This window comes from Anguilla anguilla, chromosome 2, assembly GCF_013347855.1.
Source record: "Anguilla anguilla isolate fAngAng1 chromosome 2, fAngAng1.pri, whole genome shotgun sequence".
NCBI lineage: Eukaryota > Metazoa > Chordata > Actinopteri > Anguilliformes > Anguillidae > Anguilla > Anguilla anguilla.
The window spans coordinates 21,438,739-21,466,387 of record NC_049202.1 but is presented as its reverse complement, the minus strand read 5'-3'; the positions used below and the strand labels follow the sequence as shown (position 1 = coordinate 21,466,387).

General features: G+C 43.3%; 1 protein-coding gene across 2 annotated transcripts; it reads right to left on the bottom strand.

Moving 5' to 3' along the window:
* On the bottom strand, positions 1 to 26,329 carry LOC118219837 (putative thiamine transporter SLC35F3). Of its 2 annotated transcripts, none has more exons than XM_035403296.1 (8): positions 26,223 to 26,329; positions 20,247 to 20,461; positions 4,492 to 4,834; positions 3,469 to 3,688; positions 2,930 to 3,055; positions 2,611 to 2,803; positions 1,757 to 1,846; positions 1 to 520 (listed from the first exon to the last, which is right to left on the bottom strand). In XM_035403296.1, exons 1-8 carry the CDS (start codon positions 26,294 to 26,296, stop codon positions 300 to 302), a joined length of 1,482 nt encoding a protein of 493 aa, XP_035259187.1. In that variant the 5' UTR covers positions 26,297 to 26,329; the 3' UTR covers positions 1 to 299. The 2 variants fall into 2 exon arrangements, with proteins under 2 accessions (XP_035259187.1, XP_035259186.1); XM_035403295.1 differs by lacking the exon at positions 26,223 to 26,329 and adding an exon at positions 21,692 to 22,004.
* Positions 26,330 to 27,649: the final 1,320 nt, after the last annotated feature.

Genomic DNA, 27,649 nt, shown 5'->3' with positions numbered 1-27,649 from the left:
CTTAGGACACTTACAGCAAGATAAAAAAAAGTCTATATTTGTGGCCAAAAAACTGCACCCTTTCAATAAGCAGACTGAAGATCATATATTCCATTACGCATACAAAAATAAAGGTATTTATATTACAGATATGAGTCAGTTTATCTCGGTATAAAAAATGTATCCATTCTTATTTAATTGACTGATCTGTTCAACAGTTAATCAATTTCTGTAACAGAAAGATTCAGCAGAGACAGAAATCAGACATGGCAGCTGGAGGGCGTGGGTGTGGCGAAGGCCGTTTCGGGATCAGGCTGGGGTCAGGGCCTGAGTCCGAAAGTGTGCACGGCGCTCGGTGGTCTACGGGTGTCTGTGGCGCCCTCTGCTGGCAGGTCTCGCTTGCGGAGCCTGGCGGCCACGTGGAGCAGGCCCTGGTCCCAGTCTTCTGGCAGCAGCAGCAGCAGGAAGCCCAGGCAGATGAGCGAGATGGCGATGAGACGCACCGTGTTGAACTGGATCTCACAAGAGTGCAGGTCCACCACTGCAAAGAAAACACCACACTCATCTGGTGCTCAAACACTCATTTACTTTCTCATTGAATTGAACATTAAGGCAATTCATGGTTCTCACTCCAGTACCTAAACACACAATTGAACACAGTTAAAGCACTCCATCCATCTCTAGTATAACTAGAAGTCAACACTAAATTCCTAGGCCTTGCAGCAGGGCCTTCAGGCACTGAATCTTTCAAGGATGACAAGAAGTTTAAAATATTACATGTATGTGTGTCTGTATGTGTGTTTTCTTTCTCTCTGTCTCCTTTACATTTTTAGAAGTCCAAACTGGTGAGTTTGGGCTTCGTCCTTATCCTCCCCCTGGCATCCTGCCAGGGAGGAACTGGCTATGAGGCCATGCTGCCCAGGACTCTGAAAGCTACTGATAGATAAAGACTAAAGTTATTTCAGATTTAAGACTGAAAGGTCACCATGTGTTTATTCAGTATTCATGTTATATGACGAGACACAGCCAATCATTTACTTTGTTAAATCTTACTTCATGATTATGTGTTGACCATGTACCAATCAGACAGAATTATGTACGTTATGCTTAAAACACATTTTGCTCATAAAAGCGGGGACCACCCCTGATGGGGTTCCATTTTGTTGAGTGTAGGTACCGGACTCTTTCAGCAGAAATAAATCCTATTTCTTATATGGATATACCTTGTCGTCCCTGGTTATACTAAGGGGAGAATTTCCTCTGCCCAACACATCCATCCATTTGCTAAACCGCTTATTCCTGGTCAGGGTCATGTGGGGTGGGGTGGCTGGAGCCTATGCTAGCATGCAGTGGGCAAGGTGGCAGGAATATACCCTGGCCAATCCAGTGCAGGGCCCACACACCGTTGACTCACACATTCATGCCTATGGGCAATTTAGAGTCTCCAATTAGCCTGCTGCATGTCTTTGGACTGTAGTAAGAAACCAAAGTACCGACGGAAACCCACATGGACACAAGAAGAACGTGCAAACTCCACACAGAAAGACCCGCAGTTGAGATTCAAACTCGGTACCTTCCTGCTGCAAGGCAGCAGTGCTACTCACTGCACCACTGTGCCGCCCTGCGCACTCTTTCTTTATACTGAGCAGCCTGGCCTTGGGAAGGTAGCTGAGGAGCGAATGTAACTGTGCTCGTGATCTAAAAGAAAAAGCTTATTCACGTCATCAATGGGGATGTTAAGTGTTCTACAAAAGTGGTTAAAAGACAGGCGACTTACAGGCGTTGACAGGAACGCTGAGCACGACGCCCAGGGAGATTAACGTCGGGTACGTTATTGCAACGCCAAAATTCAGCAGCAGGTTGAAAGCTTGAGAGGGAGGAAACAAGATTGAACCAGCTGTGTACTGTAGAGACATCACAAAAACTAGCATCTTCAACTGTTTATATAAAAAGGACTGTAAGCACTAAAGCACTGGAAGATGGAGGTCTGGTTTTGTTTCTAAAGCACTGAAATGTGCATCGCTAATGTTCACTTTCGGCTCACATAACTTCAGTAGTTCATTAGAGATCTCAGTGTTGGTAATGACAGACCTCAGTGTTAGTAATGACAGACCTCAGAGTTGGTAATGGTATAGATCTCAGTCCTGTTAATGGTACAGATCTCAGTGTTGGTAATGGTACAGGTCACAGTGCTGGTAATGCCAGAGATCTCAGTGTTGGTAATGGTACAGATCTCAGTGTTGGTAATGGTACAAATCACAGTGTTGGTAATGGTACAGATCTCAGTGCTGGCAATACCACAGATCTGCGTTGGTAATGGTACAGATCTCAGTGCTGGTAATACCACAGATCTCTATGTTGGTAATACCACAGATCTCAGTGCTGGTAATACCACAGATCTCAGTGTTGGTAATGGTACAGATCACAGTGCTGGTAATGCCAGAGATCTCAGTGTTGGTAATGACACAGATCTCAGTGTTGGTAATGGTACAGATCTCAGTGCTGGTAATACCACAAATCTCAGTGTTGGTAATGACACAGATCTCAGTGTTGGTAATGACACAGATCGCGTTGTTGATCATGGCACAGTCATCCATGTTGCCTTGTTGAAGGCCTCAACCTCTTCCTCACCCAGCAGGAGACCGGCCACACCGCAGAGGCAGCCCCAGGGGATGTCACTGGGGGAGCTGAAGTGCTCCACACCCGTGAAGTAGAGCACCAGCGGGACCGGGCTGACCAAGATGAAATTGGCACCACCGAGGACAGTGAGGAACAGCGCAGCCTCGCCAAATTTGGCACTGCCCAGGACCATCTTAAACAGAACCTGATGCAACGCAGTGTGATCACTCAAACAGTTTGGGTCGCTGGTTATTCATTGTGATGGCATTCGGTATAAAATGTGGCCCAGTATGGCCTTGGCTCGCGGTGCCAGTCTTCTTCTCTCTCTCACCTTGTACATGGCTGACGTGGACGCCGACGCCACCACGAATGAGATGGCGATTACTGAGCGGCTGTGGAACCCGTCTGCATACGTCATCATCACGATGCCCGCGATGGCCAAGATGGCAGCCACGATCTGCATGGCAAAAGGAGACATTAGTGGTGCAAAATTACACCTACTCAACACTAGTACTGGAGGACTGCAGTGTCTCCAAGGTAACTCAACCCTGGTACTGGAGGGCTCCAGTGTCTCCAAGGTAACTCACACTCTGGTATTGGCGGGCTGCAGTGTCTCCAAGGTAACTCAACCCTGATACTGGAGGGCTGCAGTGTCTCCAAGGTAACTCAACCCTGATAGTAGAGGGCTGCGGTGTCTCCAAGGTAACTCAACGCTGGTACTGGAGGGCTGCGGTGTCTCCAAAGCAACTCAACCCTGGTACAGGATCTTGCAGCTTGGAGCTTTCTCCCCAGGACCCCCCCGTGCTCCTGTCCTGCAGATTACCCTCCCCTTCCTCCCCACGCTGAGCTAGCTGCGTGACCCCCGCTCACCCTGACGCCCATGAAGCGCTCCCGGAGCAGGATCCAGGACAGCAGGAAGACGAAGGCCTTGTTGCAGCAGAAGAGGGCGGAGGCATCCGTGGTGCTGAGCTTGCGCAGAGCCTGCAGGTACAGGTAGTGGGTCATCGTCCACAGCAGCCCGAAAGGAGCCGTCTTCACCAACACCGCCCTCACCGCCACGCCGCCATCTCCGAAAATCCTGCAGCACTGTCTGCAGAGGAACACACAAGAAGGTACGTACAAACACACCCTCACGTGTATGCATACAAACACACACACACAACCACACACACGTAAACATACAAACACACCAGATCTGTATCCGTTTAGATCTCCTTACACCAAACTATTCCAGATGAACTTAGGGATGCATTCATCCTGACTAGAACAATATCTTCGAACCTCTTTTAACTTTCTCTGCGTTGCTCTTTAATAAGACATGATTGACAGTCCTCCTATATTATGCATGTATTCAGGTTATGATGGCAGTTTTATGGTTTGTTATGGATGTTCATAATCAGGATTTGTATTTTGGTTGTTGGTTAGCATAGGTAACTGCATTACTTCTTCAATGATACACTCACTGGCTTTGGAATATTGTTAGCTGGGTCTGTCACTGTTGTTTATTTAACTAAGGTTAATATCATTATGACTTCTTACAGTGTAAATTATTCATAGAATGTCTGCTAAATCCTGGGTTTTCCCCACGGGGGGCGTGGACCCCTGGGGGTCCTTGAAGGTACTGCCAGGTGTCTCTGGCCAGGCATGACATGCAGTATATAGGCCTAGATTTGGGGAAATCTTTCAAAACATGAAACCATTTTATAAATATAACACTTATAACTTATAGGGTCCTCTTTGAGCCTGGGTCGGGGTATCTGGATCAGGAAACCCTTAGTGCCAAATGAATGTAATGCAATGCAATTCAGTTGAAGGGTACTGAATAAGAGGAAATGGTAGTTAGGGTTCTCCTGTAGCTTCACTATGGTAACACACCCATGAGCTCAGACTCACCTGAAGCTCTGCCAGGGAGTGCGTCTTTCAGAGCTCCTGCACAGGTGCACCATGTAGTACAGGGGGAAGACCAGGATGTTCCAGGAAGTAGCGAACCAGGTGAGGGTGAAGGGGGCATCGAACTGCCTGAAGGTGACCTTGGCCAGCTGGGTGGAGCCCGCCCAGGTGGAGCACACGCAGGTCACCACGGCGACGCCCCACAAGGCTTTGCGCAGGTGAGCGACCGTCACGCGCAGGCAGCAGCGCAGGGTCTGCCCGCCTCCTTGGGATTCTGCCACTGCCCCGACCCCAGAGGCATGTCCGTCAGCCGTCACTGTGGCATTCGCCTTCAGCTGAGCCTCTCCTACACACACGCACAGACGTGCACATGCACACACACGCGCACACGCGCACATGCACACACACACACATGCACACGCACACACACACAAACGTACATACACACACACACACACACACACACACATGCACACGCACACACACACAAACGTACAAACACACACACGCACACACATGCACACACACACATGCACACAAACACATGCACACACACACGCACACGCACCCACACACACACACACACACACACGCACACACATGCACACACACACAGGCATACACACACACACACACGCACACACATGCACACACACACACACACGCGCACATGCAAACACACACGCACACGCACCCACACACACACACACACACGCACACACATGCACACACACACAGGCATACACACACACACACACGCACACACACGCACACACGCACACACACACACACACACATGCACACATGCGCACACGCACACACACACAAACGTACATACACACACACGCACACATATGCACACACACACAGGCATACACACACACACACACGCACACGCATACACAGGCATACACACACATGTGCACACGCACACACACACACACGCACACACACACATGCACACACACACACACACAGGCATACACAAACGTACATACACACACACGTGCACACACACACACACACACACACACGCACACACAGGTGCACACACACACACACACACACATGCCCACACATACACACACACATGCATGTACACACACACACACACACACAATTCAAAAACTCAATACACAGATACACCAAAATTACAATAGAGAAACACACAAACCCAACAATTACAGTTCAGCATTTATAGAACTGGATATATATGAGCGCATTTCAGCATCAGTGTCCCTCCTGGGAATCAAACCTGTGATCTTTAGGTCATAAGCCCAGTTTCCTACCCATTACACCACACTACCACCCATACCTGTGGAGCCTGCCCATCATTAAGAATGATTAATCAGGTAACTGCCACTTGCTGGGCTCTTGTAAAATGCCCAAGCAATCGTAACCCAGCCAGGTCTAATTCAAAGAAGCAGCTACTGAAGGCAATGTCATGTCACATGATATGAGGGGACACAGTAAATCCCCTTGGGAACACATAGCTTGGGGTGGGGGGAGCACATTTCTCAACATTTGTAACAATCTGATGGAAGTGAAATTTCAGCTAGATGGCATCTGGAGACTAGAGGTTGGAGCAGGTCACAGACCCACACTGGATCGAGCCACTTCTACTCCTGAGAACATGACTGTGGAGGTTCCCCGTGGTTTGGGCATGAGATGGGAACTCACTTTACAGATGCAGTAGTTAGGAACATGCTGACTCAGCACAAAATGTTCCATGAATAAAGCTGACTAGAGAGTAGTACAGCAAAGAGTAGCAGAGGCATTGGATAAGGCTGCTTCAGAGAATTAGCAGGCAGTGGGGCAATTTTGCAAACAGCAATAAAATGCAGAGACGAGTTAAAAATAGCTTTCACAGCAGAATCATCATGTGTGCCATCTCTTAAGGAAGCATATTATTACTTAGACATGTCACAGATTGGGAGCAGCACACTTTATTTTTTAATGTAGAGACAGACCTACTAGACGTAAAGCTAGGGTATCCAGCAATATGTCTAACTTAGTATCTCAAATGTATATAGAAAAGCACTAAGAAATAGGGCTTGAAACAATGTCCGTGAATTCTTCAGACAGACACACTGCAGACCAGAAAAGTCAGATAAGTTAAATATAAATATCTTCCTCCCCAATCTGTACCTTTAAATCTGGCCTTCTAGTTATTCCAATTAACCTCATCAGGGCTGTGGAATCAGAAGCTAATATTTCGGGAATGTTTGCATAGAGTCTTCTGCAATAGAGACAGGACTTAATTGTATATCCTAGCTGCAAAACTTTCCCACTACATGACCATTGCTAATCTTCATTGTGCTGCTTCATGAAGGTAATGGTAATGGTGCTGTCCATGGTTCTGAATCTCACTATCCACCCATTTCTGTGATAGCAGCAGTAGCTGCTGTGGTGTTGGGGGATGGGGTACACAGTACCCACTGATCCACATGGGACAACTGGAGCTGGGACTACAGCCAGGAACATAAGCACAATCCCAGTACTACTGTTTCTCTAAAAGAAAACTCTTAAGACAAACTGGAGTGCAAGATCAGGTTTGTTACCCCTGTTTAACCTGTACCGGAGGTGACTGCCCTAAGCAGTCTGCACACTGACTTCAAGGCAGCGCTGAGTATGTGAATGAACTGCAGAACAAGTCACAGTGCACTTTGTGGTGTGGAGATGGCTGGTTTAAGCAGCCACACCTGCCCTGGGTCAAGCTAATTAGACCTGGCCAATTGAATAATTGGTTAAGAATTAGATAATTGGCCAGGCTAATTGGACCCAGGAACAGGAGTGGCTGCACCTGTGCGTAGTGAGGTAATCACTGCGCACAGGTTAAATCTGCCATCCCCACCCACACCAGGGAGCTTCGGTCATGACTGGGTTACATCTGCTCACTTTGGCTGTAACATCTTGCCAAACCCTCGTTAATAAAATCTGGACTGTTTGAACATCATCTCCCTGTGTCTCTGTGCTGGAGGGCCCCTTGGAAAGCCACTTCGGTGGCCTGTGGCAGGCGTGTTTGTCACACACTTAAATACTGTGACTTTAATTTTACCTACCAGCAGAGAAAAGGAATAGGTACTGGTCATTGTCTTTCCTTTTTAAACCGTAACTTAAGTCTAATTTCAGCTCGAGGTATCTCGAGGAAGGCTAATGGCTTGTGTTATCATGTGCAGCAGGGGTGGGCAATATCTCCAAAAAAAACCCCCAAAAAAACCAAATAATTTAAAAATCATAATTTTTATCAATGCACAATACATATAACAATATTTTGTGTTAACATGATCAATAATCTAAGTAATCATGATAATGTGATTAATAAATATATGCCTTTGCTAGGTTGTTTTAAAAACATAAATACATTAGACATCATCAGTGACCTATTGACAAAAGCAATGAGTGTATCTACTCACCGACAACCCGCTCTGTCTGACACCAGAAATGACAGATTACACCTGGTAATGCCTGGCCTCAGTAGATTACAGGTGCTCCTGTGTCATAGTCTAAATTTATTCATGCCAAAACTGAATACACTTTACCTGAATTAATTTATGCGGACAATAATTTTCATTTCCCCTGACCTAACCCAGTGTAAAGAAAAAAGAAAAACATTTAAAAATGTACATTTAAAAATATACTGTATATTTCCATTTCCCTTACAGCAGATGGCACTGTACGTCAACCTTAGAAAATGTAGCACCCCAGAGTACCACAGTCCAGTTCTGTTCTCCTTTGGTCAATAGCCCATTGGAGAAAATACCACATAGGCATGTGCTTCAGAAATTGCTTCCATTGTTCAGATGTGGAGGCTCTCCTGGCTGTCCCTAATATGGGCTGAATTATGACAAGGAACGGTAAGTCATCACACCCCTACTTAGTCCTAAAAGTCCTAAACATTCTAATAAGGTCTGGAAAATGACAACACGCTGACAGAGTTATCAATTATCTTGAACACCTAAAATTTCATTTAAATTGTGCCCTTAAAACCTGATCCTGGATCCGAATCCACATTGAAAGAGCTGATGCAGGAAGAGGCTTTAGAGTCTGCAACACTCATTGCATAATCTACAGTACAGATCTTAACAGGTCTTTGATTTGGAGGGATGGCACCTTTAAAGGAACTGTAAAGTCTCTGAACTAGTGGTACAGGAAAGTGCGGGAACCCTCGCTGATCAAGAACAAAGTTTCCTTCTGTTCTCTGTTGCTTTGCCATAAGTCCTCCATACTCTATGACTACACACATTTATACTGTACATCTATTCTGACATTTATTCTACTACTTCTACTCCAAAATTAGATGTGCATGTACTCCAACATCAACAGTATACATTGTCTAACATTCATAACACACATACTCCAATATCTACTGTACACCTCCAATATCAATGGCATATCTACCGCTGAATCCACAGTACATCTAATCGAATATATCTATTCCAAGATCAATTGTGTATACACTCTAACATTTAAAGTTCATGTTCTACAGCACCGACTGAACTCCAGATGAAGCTACAGCTACAGCTCTGTACCCTGCTCCATGCTGAATCCTGAGCCCACACCGCTTGTGTGTGCTGTCAGTACCTGACAATCCTGTAAATTAAACTGCATGTTAAGCAGTTTCTTTCCAAATTATGTGACCAACACAGCACTACTCAGCAGTGTGCCAGTGTGAAGCTGGACATTCAGCGACAGTAGACGGTGGAGTTCAGGATGAAAGCGCGTTCTCACCCCTGAGACACAGAGAGACAGAACAGCTGTATCTCTCCCTCACACTATGGAGCCTCATTAGTGAGAACCTGTCATTTCTCACCCCCTCTCTCATTTTTTATCCATTCACCCTCAAATCCGGCAGGTGTGCGGACGAGGGCATCATTTATTGATCACAGGAAAACGCGGCACTCGTAATGTCTGGACTTTCCACACCAAACAATAGTTCCTCTGTCCTCTTTCCCCTGTGTGTTATCCACCATTACCCCCCGGTGGCGTTCACCCTTACCAACCAGATGAGAAGCGACAGTGTAACTCAAATGTCCACTGTCGGCAGCATCAGCCTGCTTTCACATGCATGCTATTAAACCAGAGAGCCATCAATACGAAACACTGAAGTCCCTTTCAGGTGTCAACAGATGTATGGATGTATGCATGTGCGTGAGCACATACACTATATGGCCAAAATTATGTGGATGCCTGACATCCAACATCTCATCTTATTTTCTCCTATAACAACCTCCACTCTTCCGGGAAGGCTTTATATTAAATGTTGGAGCATTGCTGCTGGGATTTGCTTCCATTCAGCCGGAAGAGCATTAGTGAGTTTGGGCAGTGATTGGGCCATTAGGCCTGGCTCACAGTTGGTTTTCCAATTGATCCCAAAGGTGTTGGATGGGGTTGAGGTCAGGGCTCTGTGAAGGCCAGTCAGGTTCTTCCACGCCATTGTCAACAAAACCATTTCTACATGGACCTCACTGCCCGAGGGCATTGTCATGCTGAAGCAGGAAAGGGTCTTCCTTAAATTGTTGGGGAAGCACAGAATTGTCTAGAATGTGATTGTATGCTGTAGCATTGAGATTTGCCTTCACTGGAACTAAGGGGCCTAGCCCAAACCACAAAAAACAGCCCCAGACCAAGGGGTGTCCACATACTTTTGGTCATACAGTATATTTGCATATGGGCAGGTTTATGCAATCAGTGGCAACTTTATTAGGTACACCTGCTCATTAATGCAAACATCCTGATCCTCCAAACAGTGAACAGTGAACTATAAAGCATGAAAATATGATCAAAGGTGTTTACAGTAGTTGTTGGTTGACCAAACAATAGAACGGGCAAGACACGTGACCTAACTTGACTTTGCCCATTGTTGGTGCCACAAGTGGTGGTTTCAGCATCTCAGAAGCTGTCCTCCAGGGATTTTCACACACTACAGTCTCTAGAGTTTACAGAGAATGGTGCAATAAACAAATCACATCCAGGGAGTGGGAGTTCTGTGGGTGATCAGCCACTAACCCTGTTAACCTTGTTAATGAGAGAGATCAGAGGACAATCAGTATTATTATTATTAGACAAGCCAACAGAAAGACAACAATGCTCTAATAACAGCTGTTTACAACAATGGTGTGCAGAAGTCATAAAACAGTTGAGCTACACCAGGGAAAGAACACGCTAGATGTGGTTCAGACATTCCTTCTGCCTTCCCTTTTTTAACTACAGGAGCTTCTGGCTAGCAACAGGAGTTTCCAGAGCTCCTAAGCATCCACTGAAATGGTATTATACTTGGTTAATTGGTCACACACATGTATTTTCAACAAATGTCAATGAAAAGTAGAAGTAGACAGAGCTGAGTATCTGGTAGCTCTGACATAATCTGTGTCACCACTCACTATGAGAGAGGAATGCTGCCAGCCTCTCGCCCACAGGAGAGCCCAGGATGACACTAGCTGACTGTATCATGCAGCTCTGTGAGAGGCCCTTCAGAGTGTCCCTGAGTGACCTCAACCAATCCTTACACTGAGCGCGGGGCAGCCATCGACTTAGCTAGCTCCTCCTGATTGTTTTTCCCATCCATAGTATCGCCATGCACGACTCAAATTATGCTCAAACATGCATTAATTATCAAAGGATAAATGAAAGACTGTGAACAACACTACGATTATCAGCATACTAAAACATTAATGCTTAAAACCGGTGAGCTGCACATCACATTTAAATTCTGCCAAAATGCCCTGGCTGAGCTGCTGTCCCTGAGCCACACATTTAACCCCGCACATACTGAGGACAGGGGCAGGGTATTATGGTGAGAAGTAATGACAGAGCTGCCAAGCTGAAATAAAGAGGAGGGTGAACTCTAAAGCGCATGTTAAATTCAAGAGAAGGTGCTGAAGGAGATCTCAGGTCTAGATGTGACATACAGTGCAAAGCTTCAGTAGAGAATGCCTTGTGTTCACTGCTAAACCTGCCCCAGTCAACCATGTGGAATATTATAACTGCACTGAGCAGAAGAGCCTAAACTTGCTTTCTTATTCAAGAGGCTACAAGTATCTACTTTACACCAGTCTACTACAGGCACTGGGAACTTCAGAAAAAATCCTGCAGTTTCATTCTGCGCCAAAGCAACTGTTCCTTAGTGTACCATTCCCATCCGGTTGTGTGTGTGTGCATTTCTGTATGTGTGCGTGTTTGTGCATTTGTGTATATAAGGTAAATACGGATATGCATACATTTGGTACGTGTGTGTAAGTTTATATGAATGTGTGAGTATGAACTGTATGTAGTTTTGCATACATGCATTTCCATTTGGGCGTGTCTGTGCGTGTCTGTGCATTTGTGTGTACTGTACATGTACGTGTGGATGTTTCCTGACAGGGCAGCAGAAAAGCCTGACTTTAATAACAGTTAATTGCAGCTTATAATATCAGCAGATATGAAGAATATGTTAAGGCATTATGCTGTAAGCTTACGTATATCTATGATCCACAGATAATGTATATACCATAAAGTGGAATTCAAAGACTGCTCACATCCCAGTGAATATTTTTGTGGTGAAAAGTTGATGAAAAGCCACCTAGGTGTTCTGGTGAAACCCTGTCTACAAGTGGTTCAAAAGCGTAAGTTCTCTGGCCGACTATGATGTCTGCCAGGCAACATCTGGGTAAAACCTGAGCGATACTGGGGTTAAACCTAGTTCATATTGTCAAAATATCTCTCGACTTACATTTCCACCGCTCTAGACGTCTATATTCCGGCTGTTATTCACTACATATACGAGAAGATATTAGAAGGAACAAAACGTCTGTGCATGCTGCAAGAACAAATAAGGCCACAGAGGGGAGCAAGCACTGTGGGTGTATTTGCTTTGTTTTGCCACGATAGACTGGTAGCATGTCAATGGCTGGTCATCACTTCATGTACATGGGCCCTTGTTTTTTGCTTTGTGGTAACAGATTGACAGCTTGGTAATGACCATGTTTCTCACTTTCATTAACAACAGCCCAGGTCTGTTCAGGAGCCCCCGCAAGTGTGCCAGTGATGATCCGCAACAGATCTAACACTGCCACGTGCTTCACCACATCAAAGTAACCTTAGCACATCATCCAATAGCAGAGGCTGATTTACTGTAGAGCCCTACAAGGTTACGCCCCTTTCCCCTGTAATGGTACTTTCCCTTGTCACCTCTGAGCCTTGGGGCGACATAGCTCAGGAGGTAAGACCGAGTGTCTGGCAGTCGGGGGGTTGCCGGTTCAAATCCCGCCCTGGGCATGTCGAAGTGTCCTTGAGCAAGACACCTAACCCCTAACCCCTAACTGCTCTGGTGAATGAGAGGCATCAATTGTAAAGCGCTTTGGATAAAAGCGCTATATAAATGCAGTCCATTTACCATTTACCTTACCCAGCACATTGTTGGCAGAGCTGGGATGGAACGCATCAGAAAACTGCAGCCACAGCCACTGTCACCACAACCAATCAAAAGCTTGGAAACAGAGCTTTAACAGACCCAAGGTAAATCTCCACTGTGCACTAGCAATCATACTGATTGGCTTTGGTCCAATTACATTTCAGCCATTTAGCAGATACTCTTATCCAGAGCCACTTAAACAACTTTTTAGAAAGGAATTTACATTGTATCCAGTTATACAGCTGGATATATACTGAAGCAATGCAGGTTAAGCACCTTGCTTAAGGCTACAACGGCAGTTTGGTACCAGGGAATCAAACCTGTGACCTTTAGGTTACAAGACCAACTCCTTACGCATTATGCTACACTGCCCTCACAATTGTGGCCAAGTTCATGAAGAAGTGCAGCCCAGCTCAGACTATGTAAGAATGAATTAAAAGTGCATCTCATCATTGTTAATGCATTAATCCTTCTTAACATCAACAGCTGTATTTTAAACATTTAAGCATAGTAGGTAGGTAGGCTACTGTTAAATTCTTTGGTTGAGGCAACAGTGGTCCAAGGTCACATTTGGCTTCTATAATCACACACACAACTGATAGGCTTCCTGGCAAACACTTGAGGCTACAGTGACATTGCAGCAAGGTTTATCCAACATTACAGAAACATAGTACTGGGGGGCGTAATGCATTGGCTAGGATTTGGAGTAGGACTGATCTCTGCCACCTCAATAATTAATGTAGAAACAGGCAGAATAAGCCAGAGGAGGAGAATAGAAGAGGCTGACCCACGTATCCAGCGCTGTGCGTCAAGATCGCCATTTCCTGTGCGAACAGAAGCGTAGCACACAGGTGAGGACCTGCTGATGTGGGCTTTGTGTGACTTTGAGTAATGTGTTTACAGAGGAGGGAACAAACAAGACGCTCTGATGTTCCACTCAATATAAAAATGCAGCTGTGTGTGTGTGTGTGTGTGTGAGAGAGAGAGAGAGAGAGAGAGAGAGAGAGAGAGAGAGAGAGAGAGAGAGAGAGAGATAAAATGCTTATTATGCCCTATTTCACTATTAAATTAATTTGGGGCAAAATTATCTTTAAGTATCATTAACCATCAGATCTGGAAGCTGCCATTACCAATATCCAAAAGGCCAGCTGGGCAGATCGTTTCTCATAAATGACTCAGCCAAGCCAATACTATTTTAACCCAGTAGGTGATGGGCTGTGAGAAAGAGAGAGTGAATGGGAAGATGAGGCATGAGAGATTTTATCTTTAAAATGCTCTTTCTTTAATTTGAAAGTAATTCTCTTAAAAAGCTAAAAGACAGAGGACAGAATGATTGAGTGGGAGAGAAAAATGGATGAATTGGCCATAGAGATTCTTCTTTGTTTTTAGTTTTTCATGCTATAACTGTATTTCAGCTTGCTATTTCATATATTGAACCTGGTTTATCATTTTGTTCATAGGCAGGTATGCATGCTTGTTTTACTTTATCGTGCTAAGGAAACCTCCATGTGGGTTGTCTTGCTTAATGGTGTCTTTTTGGCCAGGACTGCCTTGAACAAGTCGAGCAATTTTTCAGCGGTACTTTCCACAGAATATAAATGATGAATAAAGAAATACATGTAGAGAGCCTTCTGATCATGCCAATAAAGCCAGTTGCCCTGAGAGGAACTGAGAAGAAGTCAGAAGGACAGATGAGCCTGGTATTTGTTCTACAGTGCTTTGGTGGCCAAGGATAGCTCCCATTGTGCTGTTAAATTGAGTCTGAACCCACTGAAACATTGAATACTTGAGAAAAACAGAAAGACTGACTTTTTAGAAGTTCTATGCTGAAGTGCTATGAAAAAAAGTCCATTGTTGTTAATATACAAAATAAATCTGTGATTTAAAAAAAACTGCAAGATAATAAATCCTTAATGAACATATTTTACACTGGAAGTTGTGAAGCTTTTATGAAGGCCTCCTTCATCGGCAGCACAGACTTCCTCATTTATTACCCAATTACTAAATCAGACTGGTGGATGCAAAAGAATGTCAAAGTTGCCGTTGGACACTAGCATTGCTATCAGAATTATGACCGCATCATTAACCCCCTGTCTGTTACGAAGAGCCATAGGAGATTTGTCGACGGCACACTTTGTTTTTCAAAAAATGCAACTAGTCCACACTTGGAAGTTCTTTATTTATCTTTTTGCCATCTTATGCTTCCCACCAAATCCCATGATAAAAAGTACTACTGTGTAAGAACTGGACACCATTTTGGATCAACAGGTCAGACTGACGTCAAATGATCACAGTTGGACAGACTGATCACATGGTGACTGGATGCAGTGCGTTGCTTTCCGTCCAAAAATGAGCCCTCCTATCTCTGTTTCTGCCTCTTTTGCCATTCTTCTCTTTGCTACTCAACAGGAGAGACGTGTAGAAAGCATGGTCTCTAAGACAGGCCTAAAGAGAGTAAAGGAACATGCGTAGAGATGCACTGTGTATCTCAGGTTATAGCGATGACCAGCGGCTTATAACTCCAAGTAAACCTGTTAGCTACACTGCAAGAAAGCTAAAGACATTGAATAAGACCATAGGACCAATTTAGGTACTAACTTCACACATTGCTATCATTCTGCAACATAGCAACATGTTAAGAATACATAGTCTATTTACCTTCCTACGACAGCGGGCCAGCACAGCCTCCATCTCCAGCAACGACTTCTCAAAAGGATGGAAGAATCAGCAAAGATGGATCAGCAGGCTGGAGACCGGCTTTTTCTACAGACATGGTGCCCAAGTCAGAGTTTCCTATGACAAGCCAGTGCCACAAGGAACCATCCGAGCTCCCGCAGCAAGACTGACAAACATCCAGGCATTACTTAGATTAAAAAAAACTTCTGTTCTTCTGTTTCAAAGTGTGTTCTTGATTGTATGTAATCCCATTTAAAAAAAAAAAAACATGTTTTCAACGTAGAAAAATGCCAAGTTACTCACACATACAAGACATACACTGTCTATAACTCATTCATTCAAACTGGCAAAATCTAGGCCTGCCATTAAAAGTATTGATATCAAAATGACGCCAAGTTACTGTACTACAAACAATACAGGCTATCTTGCCTAACCAAAATTAAATAAGCTGCAATTTTTCCTCAATTGTGAGAAATTGAAAATTGCATTAAAAAAATGCATGTTCTAGTATATTTCTCAATGTATACTTTGGCAAACCTTTACAAGGGTATTTAATGCCAATAAAGTATTTTGAATTTGAAAATGAGAAATTGAGAAAAAGAAAGAGAGAAACATAGGGAAGAGAGAGACAGAGAACATCTGTATTGCAGGGAATCACTCTCCAATGTTTATCTGATCTTTGCTAGCACTGTGCCCTGTTCAATCAGCAGGGGAACCAGCTAGAAGCATTGCTATGACTACGTGACCCCAAAATCTCAACCATTGATCCACACACCCTTTGAATGGGCTCAGGGGGGAATGGCCTGCTTTAATCCTTCACTGCCTTGTGTGTCGCGATGGAGCTGGCCAGGAAACTGGAGAAAATAAAATGTGCTAGTCGTTTCGGTTAGAAGCGTAGGGGCTAGCTGGCGTCTGCCATGCATATAAAACCCTGCATTTACAGCATTAAAGAACATGGGCGTAAGAGTTTATAACACTACTAGACAGCACAACACTTATGTAAACTCTCATAAGCTGAAAGGAGAAATGTGCCTGTGATTGAGCGCATGCGTTCGTGCGTGTATGTGTATGTGTGTGAGCGCATGCGTGAGGTGCGTGTGTATGTGCTTGTGTGCATGCGCGTGTGAGTGTGTGTCTGCGTCCAACACTCCCATATTCTCCCATATCACCCCACTCTTCCACCCCCTTTACTGCCGCTCAGTAACAGCTCACATCAGGTTCGTTTTGGTTTTGTACACCTCTTCAAACCTCTGGCCACCGGACACTCCAATCCTTTAGAGGAGCCTGCAGAAGCTCCTCCCAGTCACAGCTCCTCTTTGTCCTTTGTCCTTTGACCTCTGTACCATCGTCAGGACAGAAGAGCGGCTGCCCATCACCCACTTCAGACAACCCCTTGGCTCCCTCAATCCCATCTTCCCTCAAGCACTCTTATAAATATGGAATGGACACAGCTGCTTGCTTCTCTCACAAAAGTTGTAGCAACCAATATGTGACCACTGTTGTGGAGTAGTTTAACAAAATCAGACTAGGTCAATTACATTTTTCAGCAGTTTGCTGGTAGTTCAGCTACATTAAAATTTGTGTAGTAGCTAATTTCTTTTCAGTCGAGTTCAGGTCACCTATTTCCCAAACCCCTTTGATGAAAATACCAAATCCTCTCTCATTTTTCCCTCTAATCCTGATTGGTGAGATGTTCAACTGCCAATTGTCCAAATTGCTGGTTCTCTCCACTGAGCATTCACATTCACAGCATATGCAAAAAGAAGGCCCGGCTGACACATACACAAGTCTGAGGAACATGAAAATAAATTTCAGCTAAGGTTTTGACAAAGTAGTTTGAACCACATTTTTTGAGTAATTGTAGCGGAAAACATTTCTCATTTCTCAAACTAGTTCAGCTAGTTTGTACTACTACGCTTTCCGTTTCCCCAACACTACTAACGTCATGTCACCTTTTATTACCGAATCATGTCAAGGAAAACAAGAGGATTAACACCAGTGGATTAATCGGTTTGGAAGAAAAAGGCAGGAGTTTCCCAACTTTAGTCAAAGGGAAATCTATGGGGCACTGGGCACTATATTGGTTGCTGCTACTTCTTCTCCCACTTCTCAGTTCCTATAGTTGCTCTTTGGCAATTGTTCGAATGCAGGTGAACAAAAACACAGTGCACAAAAAACCAAAAGTGAAGTACTCTGGGTGATTCCATTATTGTCTGAGGCACGTTTCCTGGGATGTTTGGATGGAACTCAGTGACCATCTTCCCGTCATATTAAAGCATTTCTTTCCTGTACAGAGGCATTTCTTTCATTATAACAATGTTAATGTGTCGGAAACTGAAAATAGTAGTACAGCAATACCCTGTACACCTTGTGTGGTGTTTTACTGCAGTAGTGATGGCTGCCACACAGCCAGTTGTCCCCAGAAATGGGAAAGTGGAATGGTTTGAAATGCAGGTATCTGTGTTAGGTCAGCGACACCATGTACACAAAGCTGATCTGTAGGCAGTTAATCTGAGTGTGCTGAGACATATCTTTTGGCTAATATTAATGATTGACTTAATTTTTTATTGGTGACTTCTTTCTTTCCAGAGGAACAGCTTTATAACAACCAGCCTAAAGACTCATGCCAATATTTCACTTTGATTAATGTTACATGCGTTCTTGAATTACCTACTGTGTATATCTAGCAGTCATTGTGAAACATTCAAACATCCATCCATCCATTATGTATACACACTTATCCTGGGCAGGGTTGTGGGGGGTGCTGGAGGGGTGCCCAGCATTTATTGGGCGAGAGGCAGGAACACACCCTGGACAGGCCGCCAATCTATCGCAGGGCACGCATTTAAACAGACAACTTTAAATTCCTTGATGCAGAAGTGTGCCAATGATGAGAATACATAATTGCTAGTAGTCCCAGTTTCTTCAAACCACATCAGAGAATGTAAATGATGTAAATGGTAAGGCAAATATTAATATAATTTGTATATTGGAATTTGATATATTGTGGAATATCAATCAATACACTGAATACACCTTTAACTCAAAAGGATCATCACTCTGTTAACTGCATACTGCGTACCAGCTTTCTGTACAACATGCACTTAAGGCTATCCAGCAAACCAGACATCTGGACAAAGTCTGGACAAATGTCTGATTGTGTAGAGTAATGCAATATTACCATAAAATAACGTTGTGAATAACTGGCCATACTATTGGTTTAAATTATTTTCATCATAAACCAAGAAACAGAAATAAAAAGCAACTGAGGCCAATGCTCTTTTTGAATAGTTGTGCGGCTTTCTCTGTATCCAGCTCACCAACCACACTATACTGTACATAAAAGGCATCTTGGATCAAAGCATCTGATAAGAAAATAAATATAGCAATGTAATGCATCTCTATTCCATTTCGTAAAAACACAACCCCTCTCCCCTCCACAGACATGCAGCTGATCTTAGGCTCGTTTTTTGTACATTTCCAGTCGAGACCTTGCTTAGGTTTCATGGGTTTATATAATGCACTTCTCCTCAGATAATATGCCAAATTAAGTTTCCCCCTCACACTACAGGGAGCACTAAAAACACCCAGGGGAACCACATTCATCGCAGCACACAGATAAATAAGCCTGCACTCACATTCAAAAAATGACTACAAACCAACCAGCAACCGGGCCTGAAATTTCACCCTACACTTTCAGCACAACAATGGGCAGAAAGAGCGTTTCACAAGTACTTTCACAAAAATGTTTCGTGAGAACATTTTACATTCACAGAGCCTCTCACTCTGTGGTTACATGTTGAATCACTGTGGAGCCTGTCTAGCTGTTCGAAAGGCAAAAATCCACATTTTCCATTGACATTTTACCAGTGCACCTGTTACAGGCCCAGCATGCTTGTTATTTACATATAAATAATATATAAATAGCAACCATACACGTTGTTATTTTAACGCATTAAAAACATTTTGATTCAATATTTAATGAACATTTTAGAGTAAATCACTATTACAGAGGGGGGTGGGGTTAGATGAGGCCAGAATGTTACCAGCTTTTTCTGGTGACATCACCCTGGCTGACACGCATGATCTTCACTAATTTATGCGCATTTGCAAAACACATTTTGTTACATAGGCACAATTGCAAGGGCTGGGCTGACTCCTAATCTCCCTACATCCATACAAACATCTTCATTTGCAGGCTCTCAAACAAACACACATGCACACAAAGACAATCATGTACATACAATTCATCATACATGAACACACACACACACACAAATACACACAGAAATGCACCGTACCTGACCACAGTTAAGAGGGGAAATTCTAGTAAATCAAAATCTGTCACATTTTATCTCTGCAGAGGTACACCTGATGCTTTTGAGCCCAATTGTGGTGTTCTTGGGGTAGAGGTACACCTGATGCTTTTGAGCCCAATTGTGGTGTTCTTGGGGCATCATAAAAAATGTAATTTCTTAAAAGCTGCTAAGACCTTTGTGCAGAATTAATTATAAACTGTACAAACTCCTCATGCTGGTGACACTCATGGTGCATTCACACCATTGAATCTCTTGCTGAGTTTCTTTTCAACTGTCTGTGCCAGACGCCACCAGACAGTATTTAGTGGAGACCATTATTTTCACAGGTTCCATTCACCACAGGTGAAAATCTATGTAGGGCCCCTCACCTTTGAAAGGCACATTCCACGGCTGGTATCCGTAGTAGCCTGTTATTCTCAAGATTCTCTCCTCGATAGAGGCACTGTTTATGTCCTCGACCGAGCGGGATGACTTCAGCTCCTCCTTGATCGCTTCCTCCACGACCAGGTGCTTGAGCTGGCGAAGCTGGGGGCTGATATCAGACAGCCGCCGCGGACTAACATCCGGTGACTTCCGCATGCCACTGAAAAGATAGGAAACGTCTGTCAAAGTCTGCTACGGGTCAAGGCTGTCAGTGGGACACAGGACACATTATGGTCAAAACCCAGCTGTGATGTGAGGTGTGAGGTGTGGTGTGTGCGATGGGTAGTGACCTCATGCTAAATAATTTCACAGAGTCTACCATAGTCAATTCTTACCACATTGGATGCACACACACCATAATCACATATTAAATGGCACACACTACACTGAAATTAATTAAAGAGTGCACATAGGTGGATAGGGATACCAGGGTCATTGGTGAGAAAGTGAAAGGCGTTAAGATAACTGGCGTAGGTTCTATGACCGCCAGAATATTATTTATTACAGTGCCTTCCTGATACAACGCACGCACACACACAGTGCCACCCGATTAAATAATAACTATTTTAACAGTTGTACTTACTGCCGAGCCGAAAGCGAACTGTTTCCTAATTTACACCGTAAGTGTATTATGTGAAGTGTAAAGACATGCTTCAGTTTAATCGGTTACACGTGAGTTCCGTCCATTAAATGTGAAAAAGCCAGAAAAGCGCACGCCTGATAATGTAGGATGAACTAGCGCCAGCTGCACACATTTCTCACTCACGCAAGGACTTGCCTTTGTTAACGCAGCAATGTCAATCAAAATCCTATTTTGTGATACCAATATCAATGACCAGTTCAATTGATGTTTCAGATTCGAAATTGATTGTATACACGTTGCCTTCAGTTTCTGGCTGCAAAGTGCGTAGGTGCAAGTGATTTTAAGGCGTTGGATACTCAGACAAGGAGGGTCTTTTGTTTATACTAGTATTTATCCATTTGCGCTTTGATTTTATGTAGCCAATTTAGTAACCAGAAAAAAGAAAAGAAACGAAAACTCATATCTCACATCGGCAACTTGAAATTGAGTATCTTTGGATTCAACATCGATCCAAATGAGCACCTTGCTGAAGCCAAGGGAAAAGTTCAGCCTCTCTAAAATGGATTAGAACCAATAACAGTTGACAATGCTGCGCCATGCTTCTGTACTGTAATTACTGGAGAGACGCTGTGCTAACACACAAACGTGCTCCTTTTCGATTGCATTAGTCAATAAGCTAATAATATGTAAATAGCCAGCAATCATTTACATATAAAAATGTAGCATTCTCTACCGATTGATAAATTAGCGTTTTCATTAAAAGTAGTGCAAAAACCTTGACGTTAGATAGTTCAACTTTTTTCTTACTTGGGAATAAAAGAAGTCGGCGGAGCCAGGTAACACATGTAGTCGCTCCGGGGGCGTCCAATTCGGTCCCAAATCGCCCCCTTTGCACCTCCATACATGGTACGCACACACACAGCGGTAGACTGAGCCCGCTACAGTACATGCACCGCTCCAACGAGGTGGATAACATGAAGAAACAACAAATGGCTTTCGTCTTCCCACTTTCCCACAGAGATACACTCAACACTTGCTTGTTTCAGAACACACACTGTGCGACCGGTCTGAATCCCTTCATAGACCTGTACTAAACCGGTGTCTCTTTATCCGCAGTACAGGTGACATCTACTGGCAGCAATTTATATTGAAATGTATAATTCCGGCATATTACAGTAGGTATGTGCGTTTGTGTGTACGTGTGTGTGCGCGCCACCACCCCCGTGTTAAATAAGATTCGTGAAACGTAATTACATAAAGCTTTTAGCAATATTTGAGCGCTCTCAGACATGAAATTAATGTTATAATGTAAAATTATGTAAACATATGCAATTAATATGACAGGCCCAGAACACTCTTGCTAGGTTAGCTGTAACCGACGAAATCCAGAGTAATTATTGAAATAACCTGCTCAGACATTCAACTGTCTAGGGAAATGAAATACAGTACGTTTTGTGTAATTTCAATATTCAACAGTTTCAAGGGGGTAGAAGGCACCATTAACTTCCCTCAGCTATAAGAAAATGCCAGGTGCCAGATGTGTGCTGTGCCAAAGAGTTAAACCCACTGAATGCTTCTGATTAGCCTGGCTCCCTTGCTCGGGAACAAAAAAACAGAACACAAAAACATGGCCATGTACTGTATATGTGGCTCAAAGTCCCATTGAGCCTAATTCTGGCAAATTCTACACAAGGGGTGTCTGTCCATCCTATCCGAAAATGGCTGATGTGAGTGCAGGTTTTTGTTTTAGCCTAGCACTATGACACCTGATTCAACTAATTAACTAATCATAATCTTCAAGACAGACCTTGATAAGAATAATCAGGTGCTGGGCTAGAACAAAAACCAGTACTCACACCATGCCTTCAGTTTTCAGTTCAGATATTTGCAAATCCAGTTTTGACCTTATATGGCTACTATTAATCAATAGTGATTAGTAGTATACTTCGCTATGCTATTCACTTTGATATAATACCCTTTTTCATATGCATTGTTTGTCTTTATGTATGTGCATGTTTCTGTGTGTGTGTGTGTGTGTGTGTGTGTGCATATGTCAAGTATAGTCACTCTTATTTGCAAAAGTTGCAACTTTGGCTACATTGTGTAATAATTGTGTAAATAAGTGCCATTGCTTGTGATTGTCATGTGGGGCATAGCTACCATATTACTTTTGTAAATATCTAGCTATGCAAATACATGTGTAAAATATAAGCCATGCCTGTGTCCCTAAATTTCCCCAGCCACATAAGCCCATGTGTGCTGAATGTTCTGGTGCAATCAATGTACAATCAGTGTACATCAATTTAAAGTCTCACCTTTCAATTTAAAGAGATCTGAGAAAGTGTTATAGAAATCATGTATTGATGTTGTTGTTGTTGTTCTCCTTCTTCTATTTGTATTCTGTTCTTTTTTCTTCTATTCTTTATTTTTTTATTTTTCTTCATTTGTATAATAATAATAATAACAACAACAACAACAATAATAATAATAATAATAATAATCATACTATTAATAATAATAATAATAATAATAATAATAATCATAATCATAATCACATTAATGTGAACCCAGATACAGGTGCTAAGCGCACAGACGTATTCAATTTAAGTTAAGCAAACTACACAGGTCTCCTCCCCTCCTGTGTGGGCTCTGCATGGCTACAGCTGCAGCAAGGCATGTTCTTCAGCAAGGCTGAGAGTTACATACACAGTGCAGCATTTCACCTAAATCAACTGCCTGCTTGGTGTTTCATTTAAGTGAGACTTGACACTGCATATATATTAATTTATTTTTTTTGGCTAAATGAACAAACTGAAAAATCTTTTGTTAATGTTTCGGCATTGTGTGAAATGCAATTTTAGATGAAGTAAGCAGTATGTGATAGGTAATTATTTAAATTGAGCGGGGTGTGTGATAGGCATTTGAGCAGTATGGGAATCTCTTTGGTGTTTTGAGCCTTCAGCATTGACCTTCAGGCTGTGACACACATCCCACCCTCCAAGAAGTTAGATCCAATCACCACAAACCTCATCTGCATTCAAACTACCTTTGTTTCCTTTCTAGCTGCTCTGCTGTAAAACCTTTCTGCTAGCCCAGACCGCTTGGAGTTAACTAACCAAACGTAGCCTCACATAGCTTAAGCTAAGAATCAGAACTGGGTTGTTTTTGGTGAATTCTTTGTTTATTAAAATATAACCCATGTGAAAAAGCAAAAAGGTTACTACTTAGTTGATAATACAGACATTTAAACTAGCTCTCTAGCTCATGTTAGCCAGCTGTATAAATATAGTGTAGCCGACTAATATAGTTTGAGGGGTTTGCAATGATCGGGTCATACTCTTGGAGGGTGTGAAAGATTGTGGAAGGCTATCAGTTAAAGTGAGCAGTGTGTGAAGGTGTATTAGTTAAAATGAGCAATCTGTGAAAGCTGATGGGTTAAGGTGAGCAGTGACACGTTCAAATGAAAGGTGTAAAAGGTGGTAGGTTCAAGTGAGGAGCGTGTGATGGGCGGTTGGTTAAAATGAGCAGTGTGTGAAAGTAAATTTGTTAAAGTGAGCTGTGTATGACAGCAGGGCGGTTTGTGTGAACAGCATGCAAAAGAGGAGTAGTCAGGGATGGGTTTGAGGAAGAAAATGGCTTCTTTCTCACCAGCCCTCTGCACCAGGGTGAGATATCCAGGCCCCATCAGTGGCTTAACAGTTGTTGGCCTCAGGGTCAAAAATAACTCTTTCTGAGTAGAGAAAACCACTTAAATTTACTTTTTTTTAGCTTTTGATGAAATTTGATGGCCTTTCCTGGAGTGGCCCTACCATTACAAAAAGTCTAAATTAGCCCTTTAAAAATATTTTTATAAAGTGTACACTATCAGGGTACCAGGATTGTCATGAATCTTAAACTTTGCAGCTGTGAAATCAGAAGTTATAATCAAAGTTATGTTCCACACATCTATTACAACAGAAAAAAAGTCTCTCTGGACTGTGAAGTTGGAAGACAGTTATTCATATAATTTATTGATGAGTGACAGGTTATTTCTACAAATTATTGATATTGAGGGTTTAAAATTCCCTGAAGAGGCTTTATCACAGAGGGTCCAGCAAGGGTGAGTCACTTTTGACCCTGTGGACACAGGGTGAATACATAATATGAAGACAACGCAAGGGTTAAAATAGTTTAGAAACAGTTTGTCATTCAAAACTGTGCTCAGGGCCCCAGTGTGCCGTTGTCATGGTGTCTGTACCCACTGAGCGTTGCCGTGGCATCAAGAAACCAAGCTGTTTGTCACAGGTTTGCTGCAGTTGTCATTCAGCACTCTTGGGGCCATTTGTGCAACTCAGCCAGGATACATTGGCCCTTACTGTACTGGCTCTGTACTCCAGCACACTGGATTTTAAATAACACATCGAATATGAGTTTAAACGGCAGATTGTCAGCTTTAAATAGAGGGTATTTACATCTATATTGGATGTAGAAATTACAGCCCCTTTTTTTTTTTTTTTACTCGGTTCAAATTATTTGTAAATATAATTTTTTTTTTTAATTTTTTTTTTTTTTTTTGTATGAGTCTGGGCCTGGGAGCCAGACACAGGAAGTTCTGAAGATCTGAGAGAGATGGACACAGGGTGGTGATGAATACTGCTGGAAACTGTCCCAGTAACACTCTAAAATGTGTCTTCTTTTTATCAGTAAAAGCTGAACTAAACTAAACTTACTGAACTAAAGTTAAACTTAAATTTTCCTCCATTAAAGACCGAGCAATGAAGTCCCATCAGACCACTGTTGCTTTGCAAATCGGCACTACAGAGGTCTGCAACAGGCTGGAATATTCATTCATTTTTTGTTCTTCTAACAGCAGACCGGCATCTCCACTGCCTTGCCTGAACTGTCTGCGTGTGAACACAGGGCGCTGTAGTGCCGATTAGCTGGCAGACCGACCGGTGAAGAGACGATGGGGCTCTAGTGGGCAGCTAGCAGGCAACTGGGGAGCTGATACAAAGAGCTGATAGCAATGGGACAATACGACATCAACACAAAAAAACCATCCCCACTAGCACCTCAGCTATCCCTTCCAATCTCTTAATGACTTGCCCGAATGGCAGGATTTGGTAAAGAAATAAAAAATTTTTTTTTTTAAAACCTAGTCAAAGCAAACAGCCGTTACAGTCATTTCAACAGCAACCACACAAACCGACTCGTGTGAATTTAGATTTGTCCCCGTGAAAAACAACACAAATCAAAAGAGAATAGACAGGAGCCAACCTTAACGTACACTGCTGGAATATCGTCTGAGGAAACCACAGGCGTCCGGACGGCGGCGGCCGAAGCGACGGGAAGGGCGTACCTGTGGTTGCGAGCGCTCGCTGGCGCGCGGTCTGTCGGTGTCCGATCCGCCGGCTCTCCGCATCGCACGGGCATGCTGCGGCCTCCCCGCCTGCAAGCGTGGGAAGAGTCGTCTGGAGCGCTTCGAAAGACGGGTCTGGCATCGATCAGAAGAAGAAGCGCACGGCTCCTCCTCGCCACCCCCCCGCCGGCCCGCCAACCATCTTTCCATTCGCTCGCGCGCTCCCCACCCACCGGAGGAGACCTGTGCTTACTCGAGCAAAACTTACGACGCCGGCCATCGATATGCGGATCAGCAGTTCAGATGGAAAACCCCCTGGGGAGGAGGGTGTCAGGTTCCTCCTGCATACGCTTAAACTCAACTCCAAACTTGGCAGACGCCATCTCGCACGGTCTGACATTCGCAACCTGCGGACGCCATCTTGCGCAGTCTAACATCCCAGGCCCAGATAAGCAGGCCTGAGCAGTGGAACAGCGAAAGATGGACGACCAGGGGGTTGCAGGTTCAGACCCTTGGTCAGCCTACTGCAGATATATGTTCAGGGATGTGATTTGGAGATGGGCTTGCAATTTTTACTGGCAAAACAGGGACATTCTTATTAAAGTAAAATACTTAATTTCATTTAATAAATAATGTTATTTTTAGCAGACATATTTAATAGTCTGCTAAAAATAACATTATATTTAACTCAAGTAAAGTGATCCTAAAGGCTATTGTCCTGAATTTGTTTGGTTGAACTTTCCAGCAGTATTAGTGATATACATCTACCACAGACACCAGTCTCTGCTCAACAAAAAGGGAAAATAAAAGATACATTTTATAATAATAATAATAATAATAATAATAATATATTTTTATAACAAAAAGTTGCTATTTAAAATTTAGAATTCCCTTCTAGACTTCGCCATCAATTGTTTTTGATTTTTTCACTGACTTGAGGTTCAGGGTCACTTTTCTCATTGTCAGCGTTACCTGGCAGAATTTGGAGTCAGTCTCTGTGTCTGGACTTGAACCAGCCATCACCGCCCCCGCTGTGGGATGCTGGTGGAACAGCATCAGCTGTGCCTCAGGCTTCAAGAACACAACAATCGGGTCACAATCAAGAGAGTAATCAGGTCACTGTCTCTGTGGATATACAGTATGCAGAAAGATTTAGCTTGTTCACAGGTCTCAATATCAAAAATAGTTGTCTGAATGGCTCAGTGGTGTAAACCAGTGACTGGTCTGAGGCATTCATGTCCCATGAACTGGGCCACAAGTCTCCATCATGCGACCTACAATGATTTCAACTTGCATTTGAATTGTTATCCTCCAGTCTGCAATGAGCTGTTATATATAGATATAACTTATGAACTTATATATATAGATTATATATTTAGGTCAACAAATATATAATGTAGGCATCAGCTATATACAGTATATTTATA